Below are 15,020 nucleotides of genomic sequence, written 5' to 3'. Positions count from 1 at the left end.
GGGCAAACTTTTACAGCAGAGAGCTCTAATTTCCTATTGACATTTACTCAAACTAGACATGTCACAACATTCACAAAATTCATTGTTTCTTCCATAAGTGCCATCGATATAGAGGCAAAAGAAAATGATGTATAATCATAAATAGTCTTTCAGAAAAGACTTAAAAAGTTGTCCGTCTAGTGGTTGCTCTCTCACAAGCATTCCGTGCTTTCATAGAAGCTACGCGAAAAGAAAAAAATCAAAAAATCAATTCAATTAAATTTAATTTCATGATTCAAATTAATTTTCTGGTAGACAAGTTCTGAAACATATCTTCATTACAAACAAACCTCTGAAGACTTTCTTATTGTAATACACGAGCACTTGGTAGATATAGGCTACCCTGTTTGTTGGCTTCAATGCACTTTGTGTTTTTTTTTCCTGATTCTTCCAATAAGTTTCCATATTCTTATCCATATCATGAAATGTAAGCTATTACGATGAAATAACATGGTATAGACTATTTTCTAATTAGCACTCAATCAGATCATGGCTCTGCTAATGTAAACACTGCATTATGCATACCATGTTAAAGCTCCAACCCTCTACAAGATTCAGCTTAATTTGTATTCCTAAATAAACCCATCGAACTCAGCACTCAATCCATGAATTAATCTCTGTCATTTATTTCTCCCCAGTCCACAAATTTGTAAATGCACTGGCAGACATCCTGGTCAAGAAAAAAAAAAATTAAAAAAAAGAACCTGAAAGGCACGACAACGTAACTCATATTTGCCCAATATTCGTAGAAGGCAAACACAGGAGCCATTCACGCGGCATAATTAGCTGGTCCACTAATTAGCCGGCCAAGCGCACGTTTCTTGCTAATTAGATCTATTCAATAGCATTTGGCATGGTTACAGAGCGTGAGGGGGACAAGGGGGATCCATAAGGCAGGTGAATGACATGGAAGTAATTACTCTCCACAGACTACAGTGGCTCCTTTCGCACAACACGACTTTCACACAGTGTCATACTTGGCACTTGGACGCTTTCACACAGCAAAGTAATCTCATGAGTGATCACACTTTCATAATCTGATTTTGAGTTACAAGCATACGAGATGCTGCGAAATGTGTCTGCACAAACAGAAACACAAAACTGATATTCAATAAAATAACATGCCATGAATTCTATGATGGGCTTTGCAGCAAAACTTGCAGAATTTTTAATACAAATGCATGCTAAAATATGTGTATGTATCTTAAATGCATGCATGCACTGTGTATACGTATCAAGTGAAAAGAACATAGCTTGTCCATGTGAATATTATTTAAGGTTAGCTAAAATTTCTTTTAGATGTAAAGCCATAAAGACAACAAGCACACAAACAGAAACAAATGAAAGTTGATTAGCAAAAAAAAAAAAGAAAGAAAAACACTGGACTATCAAAGATATCATGTGCTAAACATGATAAATGAAACATCTATTTTTGCTTCAAAATGTATTTAAAAAATCAAAATCTCATTTAGATTTATAACTTTCTAAGTAGTTTTAAACACATTTATACATGATTTCCGTCCATTCAGAAAGCCTACAGGTATTGATTTTTTATCACTACAGCAAGGTACTATACAACTACAACAAGTATGGTTACAATGTTATTCGAATGATTATTAGATTGTAAGTAATATATTAAAAAAATTTAAAAAAATATTTTAGCAGTGAGTACTTGATGAGAGTGACATACAAATTTGGGCAAAGTACCCTGCTGTGTACAGCACTGTTGAAATTAGAGTATCCAGATAAGGAGTACAGCAAAGAACGAAGGTGTTTCATGATTTGGCATTCTAAAAATGTACAAATAACAAATATTCTCCAGCTGAGTATGACTGCACTGCGTATGTCATTGACAAAACGATTTGAAAATCATTCAGAAAAGCAAATTGGCCAAAATATACCCCTACAAGAGTATTAAAATATTTAGGGGAGTTCTAATCGAATGATTAATCGTAAAATGGTGTTAATCAGGAAAGGGAGACAAGCTCTCCAGAAAAAAAAAAAAATTGTGTTTTTTTTTTTAACTTCAAAAATGGATATGAACTGACTTGATATTAAGGAGAGCTCACACTTCATAAGGGTAAATCACACTTGCAATTGAGACTTCAGCTAAGTGGTGAGGCCATGCAAGTGGGCACTGATTAACGTATTAGCTATTAACCACATCAGTCAAAAGGGGTCACTTTACAAGGCTTTGCTTCCATTTCCAAGGATTGTGGAATCAATTTCATCTTTCCCTCTAGTCAAAATGAAATTCCTGAAGGTCCAAGGCCACATGGACAAGAATATCTACGCCCTTTCCATGGGCTTAATACCACGTTTTGTCAAATGTAAATTTGTACCGCTTCCTCTCTAGCCAGTTTACAGCTGCTCACAATTTTTATCAATTGGGCCTGTACATGAACATGTTTGAAGAAACAGGACCTCATCAATTTGGCCAGTTTTGAATCCTGAAGGTGTTCTGGGGGCGGGGTCTCTATTGTTGCTACTACTTTTAACACTGCAAAGGCATGGCTCAACATCAGTGGTGGCCCAGGGCCACCATAAATTGATGTCAAGCCAAGATTCAAAATGGATCATTATATCTTTTTTCTTTTTTTGTTTCGGGCCACCACATATCTTTAATAGACCACCAAAATTTCAGATTTCAAGACTCGAGTGGCTTGAATGGGCCACTAGAGGAAAAAGTTAGGAGTGTTAAGCCTTGGCAAAGGAATGGAAAAATAAAACAGAGAAGGTCTATCGGTGATGGCATGAAAAGTAAGTCTTAGCCGACTGTCTTAGCATCTGTCTACTAGAAATATCTTGGAACTTTTCATTTGTAGTAGCCTGCAGCAAAACCATTTTTATATGACTCCATGGAAAGGTTGCCTAATTGGTTGTTGATCAGGAAGCCACATAATCTGCTCTAGCACCTTCAGTTTCGCACCCACATCAAGTCCAGCAAAGCAGCCGCACATGCACGATGATTACCCGTAAACAATCACTTGCCTAATTAGCACAGCACAATTCTACGGGAACATGCTGGACACATGGCGCGGTCTACACGGGGCAAGCGGGGAATGGCATACTTGTATTTGTTTTGCGATCAAGGTGCCAACGACACAACTGCGGAGGAAAAGAGTTTCGGGTTTCCCAAACACAGCTGCTGGGTTCTTATTGCAATTGACACTTGGCATTAATCCTCCGGGGTCGTGAATCCTTCAGAATGCTGTTACGCTTGCTTGGGCCTTGCCGTCCCATGACAGCATGTATGAATAGCTGCGAGGCCAGAAATATCAAAGCCGTATTTCAAAGGCACCCATCTGCAAACTTTGCTCTCCGATGTTTTTCGTAGGTTGTTTTCATTTATCCTTCATCATCTTGCGATATTCATCACAAACAAAATTCTGCTAAGTGTGGGATATATTCTGCACGCTTAACAAGTTACTTAACAGCACCATTCATACACTCTGCACTTCTCTCTGGATTGTGATGCAATATATTAGAGTTATTCATGACCATGTATGGTAGGACCACCTGATTCACAATAACAAACATACACGATTCCCCACAACAACAACAACAACATGAAATTACAGAGAATTAAAAGGCCTTTCACTCACTACCTCAGTAATTCAATACAAAACTTTAGCAATATTGTGCCAACTTCACATCAGAGCGTTTGTGGGCAAGGATAGAATGGACTCTTGTACCAGATTCATTAGAATACATAGCATGCCAGCCCTGCCCAGTCCCACACACTGCATTTCTTGCTGAGTGAGATAGATACTTAACATGAGTGGATAGTTGCCTTGCACAAAGATGTTAGCTTACCTTGAGGCTGTTGATGACCAGATCTCTTGCCTGGAGCTCCGCCTCTAGGAGTCCAAGAAATCGCATCAGATCCGACTTGGAGAATTCCATCAATCCCTTGCCTTGCTTCTGTATATATTGAAAAGTGTGTGGACAAGAGGAAACCCCATCATTGGTAAAAGCAGGTTCCAATAACAATTCCACAAGAAATGCATGCACATGTATATTATTCACCACCATAGAACACACAAAAGTCTTATAATTAACAAATTAGATAACTAGTTGTTTTTTTATTTTTTTATTTTTTTATACTAATTAAAGTCCCTTGGGCATTCACAAAAAATTAACGAATGAACAAAAAGCACTGTGTATGTTATGTATAATGTGAATGTTCTATGACCAATGCATTGCTTCAGCATTACCGGAACACTGTAGCACACATGTTAAAAGCAATTACAACAAATGCCATGATATGATACAGAATCACCTTGGCTTTGATGGAGTGTAGATCACATCATACCATACCATTTTATATGCAGTGCTTCTCGACTTGACAATTGACAACGAGGGTGCAGGCAATGGTGAGGCTCAAACAAAAATCATTACCGAAGCTATGATTACTGTATACGCCATATATTTCAAGAGTCTAAATTTTCGGGAATTGGGAATTCCAAACGATTTCATGAGTGGTTAAATTGGCGATTGTGGAGTCCAGTACTGAATGGAGAAATGTACATGCGTACGTCACATCCACATCGGAATCAGAGTCAATATTTTCGTGTATCTTTAATTTCGCAAATAGCACCCGACTTGCGAAATTCATGAAAATAAAAACCTCTCGAAATATTTGGCGTAGGACCTATACAGTAATAGGAAGAAACACGATGTGACATCTCCTTTGCCAATCTTATTGTATCTCCTAACTCTCCTCCCATTAATACTAGTACAGAAAGTGACTCATCCATAATGGATCTGCTCCGATTTGGTTGGCTGAAGAGAGCGAAGTATTAATGAATAACAGCTCATCCCATTCCATGGGATCAATCAAGAATTTGTCAACAAATGTATGTATCCTGTACTTAGAATGCATCACAGTTTCCAATGTTCCAACTGTAAACAACCCAAATAGACTGTAAGAAGCCAGTGCTTATAGATGGTGTAAACAACCATCAAGGATGGATGGCTGTTTTGTTTTGGCTTCTATTTTTTTTTTTTCTGTGAGTGACCGAATATACAATCAGTGAGTCAAGTAAGCACCAGCTGTGGCAGGGGTTTCATTGGTCAAACTTGGATCTATCAGGGCATTCAGACGCAAAAAATTTATACTAGAACGGTATAGCTATACCAACACGGTATAGCTATACGATGAATTTATACGTCTGAACGCTGACTAACAAAATGACGTATAACGAAACGACGTATAGCGAAACGACGGTCAGAGCATCGTTTCGAACTAGAACTAGATAACGAATCAGCATTCCCTGTGCGTCTGAACGTACGGCGACCATAGAACGGTATAACTGGGCGGGGCTTAATGGGACCGCGTGTGATAGGAGACCCCACAGCTGTCACTCATGACTATAACAGCATACGCAGTGAGAAACTGCACATCTATACGAGGTTTACCAGAACGGTCAAATCAGTGTCTGAACGGTCTGTCCGCTATATGATGATTCTTTAAACGTCGTTTCGTTATCGAGTTTTGGTATAAAATGGCATGCGTCTGAAAAGGGGGATTATCCTACGGCCATTCAGTTCAGTATCTCCCCCTTTCCTTTGACCGATACTTACTTGCTATACCGCACAGTCAAAGACAAACCACTTGACTGCAGCCATGATATTTAGGGATCCAAGCAATCTCATATGATTTATTTTCAATCTTCACTTGTCAAGATTTTCTTCTGAAATACACTTAGAAAAAAAAATATTGTCATACTTTCTCTGCTGTGTCGGTTCACTTTGATACATGACCTACAGTTTAACATGCCCTTACTGGTATCCAAACATTTCTCACATGAGCTTATTAAGTGACTGCAGAAGAGAGTCTCCAGCCTTTTGGCAGTGATTTACCAACATTTCATATGAATTTTCAAATCAGGAAACTGAAGAGATGCCCGCACAAGGCTGATTCATGTGGCCAAGGGAGCAGGCATTAAGGGGCATGGGGCATAGCTATGCTTTAGTCATCTTTCTCCCAAAAGAGCGACGCCAAAGTGAGTCATTCTCTCCATCTCGAAACACCCCCCACCACCATCGCTGGGGAGCAGCAGCCGAAGACCAGATGCCCTTATAAATCTCATCAGAGAACACTGATGAAGCGTGGCTCCCAGCTTCTAGGAGGATGGATGGCCGAGGCGATGAGCATCATTGGTCACGGGAAGTGAGCTGCATCCCAAATCAACCGGTCTTCCTCCTCTCGCCGTGGAAACAGATGATGCCACGCAGAGAAATGTGGGGCAACGACTGCCGAGAATCCAACCAAATTGGTTAAATCCCATTACCATTGCTGCATCACTGCTATTCAACAACTGTTAATAACCTGTGCTTTGCTATTGGGCAAACCAAGATGAGTCTTGTTCACATTGCAGACATTTCTTCAAAAACTTTATGCTGAACAGCTTTCTGTATGATAACTGTATCTCCTACATTGGATGGGCAGTGCACCTAACGATTGTGATTAAATGGGATAAAATCACAGCCGACTTATCTGGGCATGTTGCATTAAGATACTGCCAAGAGAAATTCCATTTCGGGGGGGGGGGGGGGGGGGGGCGAGATACTGGCATGGGTGAAAGACAATGAGGCAAATTTTATGAATGGGCACACCTTACTATCACATCACATACCAGAAGGGAGAACACTGCATGACCAACTGGATTATACTGCAACGCTCAACACCCCATCCACCTGCTCCGTCGGTATCTTGATACACAGTGGTAAAACGATGGGGCATTCTTCCCACCTTTCTGGTGATGAAATTGGCACGTGCGCATTTCCCCCGTCAATAGACCGGTTGTCTTAATGCCTCATTGTATATCAGGCTCTTTCATGTGGACCATCTTCCCCCATTAATTAACTCTGATCCAGGACAAGAGAATCAGGCCATGACTCACTTGACTCTGCAAACATCATTTTTCCTTCTCATTGTCATGGTGATGCCCATTACATCACAAACTATGGGGTTACATAACATTTTTTAATGTATGCCAGCTCGGTTCTAAGATGTTGCCTGGTGCCTACATGATTCCTGTTCTTAATCCCTTGCAGATAATCTTCTTTGCTAAAGATGAGTGTATGGGATGGGGAGAGACAGAGACGGAGAGGGGGAGAAAAGCAAACATAGCTCTTACTGCTTACTTTCCAATCAGTAGAAAAGATGCACGAGAAAAATACTTCTTCCAATAATGTATGACGAAAACATATTGTATGTATCCATTGTATGTCAAGTGCAACTATGACATTAAGTTAAGGATGCAATATGAATGGCAGGGCTTTGGTAGGTATCTTTATCCAAGTTGATAGCTCTTTGGGTGTTTGTTTGTTGTATTTTTTTTTCATGCAGAGTAACGAAATTGTAGTTTCTAATACTTTAGAATAATGACTATCATTAAACAAAAGCTGTTCATTAGAGCAAGTTTAAAGGGTTTACAATCTTCTCTTTTCTCTAAAGAAGAATTGCTCAATGTCATAATCTTGCATCATAAAAAAATATGCATCAAGATCATTCCTGGGCCTTCTTCCAGAAGAGCCATTCAGGAGCTGAACAGATGTAGGGAAAGAGCCATATAAGGTAAAGCAGGAGAGATTGGGAGCTGAGAGAAATACTTTGCCGGTATGAGTTCCAGAATTAGACCCTTAAGCACATCGATCGGGCGGGTCGCTCGACACATCTGGGCTAATTAATGAACCTGATTGAGCACACTGAGAAGAGGGTTTCTTGGCCTTGGCCTAGGCCTTCTCTAGAAATGAAACAGATTGCTCTATGCACGCAACCAGAACAAGAAGCAAAAAGAGGTAGTTTACTAAAAACATTCAGAGTCTTGGGTATCGCCCCCTCCCAGAGCCTAGTAATGAGTAGCAGTCAATCAAATCTGTTCCCACTGAGTACTTACATGCATACATCATAGGCCTATACTTGGAATCCAGCAAACATTTCTTCTTGCTATGTTGGGCAAGGCTAACACGTGCATTGTGGTTAGGAGGAAATGCCCTTGTAATGATGTGTAGCTTGATATTTGATGTATTAATAAATACATTGTAAATGTATTGACTAACAGTAAAACTGAAAAAAAAAATATAAACCTCGTGAAGCAGTTACTTGTATTATTTCTTTATCTTGTGTACATTTGTTTGATGCCGATTTCAAAGTGTAAAACCTTCCTCATTTCTTTTATTTGTTTGGTATTTGACAACCTTCAGAGTAGCTTCTAAAAATGTGGAGTTGGGCATTCATGAAAACAAAAACTGATAAGATAAAAATTATTTTCCAGCCCTGATTATCGATCAGTTATGTAATTTCTCATGCCGTACATGTACTTTGTATGGTTTTGATATTTCAGCAACAAAATAAGGTTTACATATTGATTGGCAGCATTGTACATACTCTCTGACATAATATGTGCATGTCTATATTGGTATGTGTGTCTGAGTCTGTGTGTGTGCCAAGTGTGCAACGGATCAGCCTCTCTTCACTTCTTCCAGCTAAGATGGCTATGGCATGTCATCACACAGAGGAAGAATGACTCTTTGCAGTTCCACAGGTGCAACATGCATAGATACAATGAAAATATCTGATATTCAGCACACATTCACATCCCGTCATGCCTTCCCCTCTACACACTAAAATAGAATCCCCCAAATTCTGCCCCGTCGCCAAACCTAATAAAACATTGAAACAAAATAAAATAGGAGAGAATGCGCAGTCTGGCTGCTCCCACTGAATAATACAAATTGGACTCCAAGACTTTTGGGGGGCTGTTGTTGTTGTTTTCATCTCTCAGTTGTGTATTATCCTCCAGGGGGGCACCCTGAATAGAGTCCTCTCCATTTATGGCAACTTGCAGCCCATATTGCAGTCTGCGCTCCTTGACACAATACACTGCGGATAAACACTGCCCCGCGGAGCTCCTTGGCATTCTCTGAATGAGTCACAGGAGCATGTAAATTTGCCTTCTCCTTAAATAATTCCAAAATAACATGGATGGGGATTTCTCCATTCCCCACTTGCAGGGAGCTGGGGAAACGGAGTGGGTGGAACACCAGCATGAATGAAACATGGCCTCAACCAGTTCTGAAAGTATAAATTTTTCTATTGTGTTCTGGCTGGAAGGGGGGGGGGGGTTGTGTGGGTCAGGTGCTTGATTGATGATGGTGGGCAAATCACCGTTCTAGCGCTGCTTGCATGCTTTGTTCAGAAAACGTACAATAGGAAAATTCAAAGCAATCAGTTTGATTTATTTTCTTCAACTAAAATTGAAACTATATCATACTGTACTTCTCTTCCTAAAAGTGAGGAACTACTTCTGTTGACATTTTGAGTTGCTGTTTGTATGAAGTCTCAAGGCAGGGCCAACTTTTGTATGCACAAATAACAAATTTTGTCTGACATGTGAAGAACACAAGTTTGACTCTATATGCGATGATATCATAATTTCCATTATTACTGTAGAAAATTCATTTGCATCAATGATTATTTACGTCCTGTTGCATAAACCTTAATTAAACAAGCAAGTTCAAAGAATTTCCTACACTGTAGCTTGGTAACAGTAAACATTCATTCAAGATTTCTGCAAGTTGTCATGAACACAGCTTTCACTACCAAATAGTATACAAAGTGTAAATCTCTAGTCTCTTCCACAACAGATTCTCAGCTCTCAGTACGCAATACCACCATGCTTTAACATAATATAACATAACAATAAAATAAGTAAAACGCAATTCTACACAAGATTCTATGATGCTACCCACTCTGAATTCAAAATTGTATACACTGTGTGCGATTACATGAACTTACGAACTCTCTTTAATAGCTACTCTTCTCTGTGGATGTGAACACAATATTACTAAAAGGGCCAGAGAAAAGCTAACTGTGCAAAGATTCACCTCTATACATCATAACTTGATACCAACAGGCACTGGAATTGTCTCTTAATGTCAAACAAATAATTCATATGAATTTCCACACATATTAAGAGCACTTTCGGTATATTACCCTGTCCCAATGTAAACATAACTTGAAATATGCTTTCAATATTTGCCAAGTATGAGGTAGGAGAGTGTTTTGTGATATACACAGGGTCTGATCTGCTGCAGACCCTCTGTGCAAATGCCAAGCTGTGCAGCTACAGGCAAGCATTCCTAAAATTCTTGCAATTTTCTTCCCCCACACCCCATCCCCACCATCAGCACCAGTGCAGGTAGAGCTCTGAGGATGTTGTACAAGCATTTCATTCACTGATGTGACAATTGTAGCCTGTGCCCCAAGAAAAGGTACACATATATATCTACTGAAAATATACAGACACATTTAGCTGCCTTCAACAGTGGTATGTGGTACATGATGGTTTGAGCACACTTCAAGCTGATATTACAATAGTATACTCTCATGTACTCATTGCCTACATGAACATACAGGCTTTATCTCATGACTATGCATGAAACACAAAAACATAAGGTATGAATTTGTGGACTTCTCTTTCTAAACAACCCTCTTACCGTTAAAACCATCTTAAAAACACGGTAGTATGGGGACACTATGGGGCAGGAAGGCTGTCCAAGTTTGAGTATATTTGAGAATCACTGTGAAGAATTGTGTTGTAAGGTTGAATTATTACTGCTATCTGTTAAAGTATACACACAGCCAAAAAATCTGATGGGTGCTACCCATACTTTCCGAATGTACCCCGTTGGGCAGCGATTGAAGATCGATACAAACAGGCCACCCATGAATTTCCATGCTACCGGATCTCAAAAGGAAACCAGACCCCAAAGAGAAATGTGGATTGAGTGAAAGCAGCAACATTAGTAGAACACATCTGTTGTCAGTGAAAGTTTGAAGAAAATCCGACAATCAATGCAAAAGTTATGAATTTTTAAAACTTTTGGTGTTGGAACCACTGGATAACGAGACTACTTGAGTTTATGACATCATGCGTGGACAGTAATATAAAGAAAATAATAAAGAAAATTCAACACGCTTTCACTTTTCTAGCGTAACGAAAGATCACTTGACTAACCACTTTTAGAAAGCAGGGGGAATGATTTCTACCCTTATACATGTGTCAATATCAAGTTGACGGGATGTGCAATTTTCATGAAAAATGAATTTTTGTGGAATTCTCTTTATATTTTCTTTATATTGTTGTCCACACATGACATCATGAATTCTAGTAGTCTTCTTATCCAGTCATTATAACACTAAAACTGTAAAAATTAATAACTTTTGAATCGATTGTTCGATTTTTCCTCAAATTTTCGCCGATGTGTTCTACTAATGTTGCTGTTTTCACCCAATCCACATTGCTCTTTGGGTTTTGGTTTCCTTTAAAAGGCATGATTATTTAAAAGTTGTGCATCTTTTCATGTTGAAACCTCCAAATGCTCCATGCTGCTGTATCATTGTTTTTACAAATTTGTGTTAGCTCAACTCAGTTGCTTATAATACTGATATCCATGTATTGTACATCCTGTAATATTTCATGCATGTGTGTGGGTGTGTGGGTGTGTGTGTGTGTGCTCCCGCATTTTCAAGTTGGCATCTATGACACATCAAGTCTTTGCCTTGTCTTCAAGTATCATCTGCAATTGATGTTATCCCGATCCTTCTCAAATCCGTACTTGACATTAGATCCCTCTGTTGGACTCTGTCCCCTCGTTCTTGGAGCTTTAAATAACCGATCGCGCCAGATGACAGCTATTCCCGTTCAGCATGATATTTGAAATCACACACTCCCTGCACGGTTCAGCCGCTGAGACAACAAGAAAACTGAGACTCACTGTTCTGCAGCTCCTCCAAACATGCCCTCCAATCACCCCCCCCCCCCCCAAACACGTTCAAGATGCAAGTCTGCGATACAACAAGGCTGTATGAATATAGCTTATCGATGCGCTGATGAGCCCCCATTAACGCTTGCGATTCTGGGGGAAGGGCTGACGTCACGACAAGTTGCAAAAGGAAAGAAATTCTGTGAATGAGTCGGCACTGATCCAGAAATAAATCCTTCGTCCACTGTGATGATGTTCACCAGAGAATATGGAAAGGACTGCTTTGGAAGAGCTCGCTCTTGCTTGGAAAAATTTGCTTCCATCAACTTGCAAGTCATAAAACTACAATAAAACAGCAACATCAAGGAAATGACTGTAAGCATTTTAGTTGTTGCAGCAGTAGTTGCAGTTGGTACCACTTTCAAGTAGTTTAAGTTTCTTGGTGAGACAGGGCACTATGAGATGAAAACAAAATACACATATTCATTACTTGAAAACACGTATGTTGTCTAAAACAAAAAAAGAGGGTTTACCCATTTCAGGTTGTAATTCCTGCACTATTGAATACAGCACACAATGTCCACATTGACATAAAAATGTAATAAGACAACTATGATACACAATGCAAAAGAAAAAAATAATCTTTTAATGATTATATTCAGAACACACTCCATTATCTTCAGCACAATAGAAAGGGTTCAGATTTTGAATCAGCATAACAAAAGAATGAAAACAAATCAGTAGGCCTATACAGTGTCTAATTCAGTGTTTACAAACATTCAAAATTATTCTGCCCTGAGGTATGCTAATGAAGAAATTATTACTGCATTCCTTTTTGCAAACAAAGTACACTGTACATATCACACATAGCAAAGTCCATGTGTCCATGCTTGAATACCAATATAGTGTGCTGTATTTAGATAATCATCTACCCATCTGCAGAGAAGGCATTACAATATTCTGGAGATTTTTGTCCATCAAGTTCATATGCATTGGATGGCATACAGTGCTGACTAATCATTAGGGTGATTTCTTTCAAAACTTTACCGTACTTCCACGTTCCATGAATGTCATCACACTGTTGGGGTACACTGTGCACTGTAGGGAGGGCGAGGGTAGATTAGTGATTCATAGGGGGGCTGGTTATGTAATCACGAGCCCTGGACTAATAGCTAAACATGGAGAAAGAGGTTGGCAGCTAATGATGAGTCACACGACAGCCTGATGCTCATACCAGTCACATGGTCTGCTTCGAGAGCAAGCGTCTCCACAGCTGCGCTCCCTCCTCCCACTTTCGACCAAGCTTGGAGAATGCCTGTTGTCTGAGAGAAACCCTCGAGCTTCCCTGTGAGCGGGATTAGCTCATGGAAATGTGTTCATTCTACGTACCAATGAGCGATCCTGACATGATCATGAGCAACAGTATGACATGATCATGATAACTTGTCACCCCTAACAGGAAATCACATAGAATGTTGCACTATGGATACTTGCTATCAAGCTCAAGAGGAGCAATGCTCGATGCAAAGTCTGGACTACAGTTTAATAACCTCTGGACATTTCTTTCACCTTGAATAACTTGGACTCAACTGTATTCACACATCATTTAGTTGACAAAAGCCATTGTGCAAACCCTCCCATCAGGGAAACTCACAAATTGTCATTAAAATATGAAAATAGATTCACCAGCAGTCACTATTTAACAGTGACTTTTAACAGTTCTGAGCACTTGTTGACTATCAATAAAGCACAATAAAATGAATTTTACTACCTCACTTTCAGAGGAAGATGATAAAATATATAAATCAGGTCCTAATGTATCTCTTCATTATGTCACCTACCAAGTCAGGGTCTAAGACCACATTCATATGCGGTGTCTTTCTTTTTTTCTTTTTCTTTTTTTTTGATGAAGGAAGGGGAAAGTCAAGTAAGGGAAAGAACTTGGATGTCCGAGGTTCAGCCTTCACTGCTATTTCTGGCTCCATGGATGACAAACTATTAAAAAAAAGTCAGTTGTCATGGTATACACCCTTTCTACATCCTCAGATCAACACGTCCTTGCAGACATGCTATATTTGTACCTTGATATCTCAGCTCTACCCTTGATGGCTGAAAAAAGAATCTTTCTATTTGATTCGGCCTTATGAAATGCAAGATAACTTCACACTCAATCAAAAGAACGGTGCAAAAAGGAATAAGAATACATTACATGTATTTTTTTTAAATATTACATTGCATTTTTTCTGTGCACTTTGTGCAGAGCAGACAGTTATAGTTTCACAAATTCACAAACACTGTTCTTCCATTATTTCTCGATACATTGACCATTATTTTTGTATTCACCATAGTGAAAAAAGGTATGAGACTCTCTACAATCATTGACGTATTTCACGTCTACTATTACTTCCGAAGGAGACAAACGGGCTACTATCCCAATACGTAACTCATCTCTACAGATATGCACAGGTGAACACATCCATTGAGAGTACCATTACAGGTATTGCTTGACATTATAGAAAGATTCTGTGTACTCACAGCCATCTAAAAGAGAAGGTTAAAGCCACTATTTATCATTTGCAGATGAAAGACAAAACAGCTTTAGTTCTTCCAAATAGTTCTACAATGTGAGTTACGGATAGAAACAACCAATGTTAGAATGTTAATCAGTATAATCAATGTTATATATTTTTGAAGATAAAAAATGTGAGCAATAGTTTTACTGAAATCATTTGAAGAAAAACTGGCTACAGTTATGGCTTATCAAGAAAATTAGTGATATCTCCTGATATTTGTGGCTTTATTGTGATATGGTAGGATGTTTTGAGATGCAACTGAAGTATACGTATATATATGCTTCCACCGTCGCATCTCAAACATTTTTTAATCACTGCTCCCAAATGGCTTCAAGACTTTCAGGACCACCCATGTGAGATGTCATGACATCTCACACAGCATAGTTGCCAGAGGTAACAGTAGAGTTACGGCACTCCACACTCACCGATGGAGACGGCAGGGACGAGGTTTCCCGTGGCAACCACGATGCCCCTCGACTCGCCCCATACTTGCTGTAGCTGCCGTAATTCTTCCGACTCCTGCTTCCAGAAGACAGACTCATGGTGGCCAATGTCAAAGTCAGTCACACTTGGCTAAATTATCCCTGGATCACAATCACACATCACTTTCCAATTGTCATGTTGTTATTT

The 15,020-nt window shown here is 39.3% G+C and overlaps 1 protein-coding gene across 1 annotated transcript in view; it reads right to left on the bottom strand.

The window, feature by feature from the left end:
• The window catches only part of LOC139742338 (uncharacterized), a 143,272-nt gene that overhangs the window by 110,272 nt on the left and 17,980 nt on the right, over nt 1-15,020 (bottom strand). The window contains exon 3 of the mRNA XM_071652915.1: nt 3,856-3,963. Within this exon, the coding sequence (XP_071509016.1) occupies nt 3,856-3,963 (108 nt within the window). The remainder of the gene's footprint in view (nt 1-3,855; nt 3,964-15,020) is intronic.

Source organism: Diadema antillarum, unplaced genomic scaffold (assembly GCF_040938485.1).
Source record: "Diadema antillarum isolate AM-2024a unplaced genomic scaffold, OU_Dant_1.0 seq00000998_RagTag, whole genome shotgun sequence".
Lineage (NCBI taxonomy): Eukaryota > Metazoa > Echinodermata > Echinoidea > Diadematoida > Diadematidae > Diadema > Diadema antillarum.
This window is presented reverse-complemented; position numbering and strand designations above follow the sequence as displayed.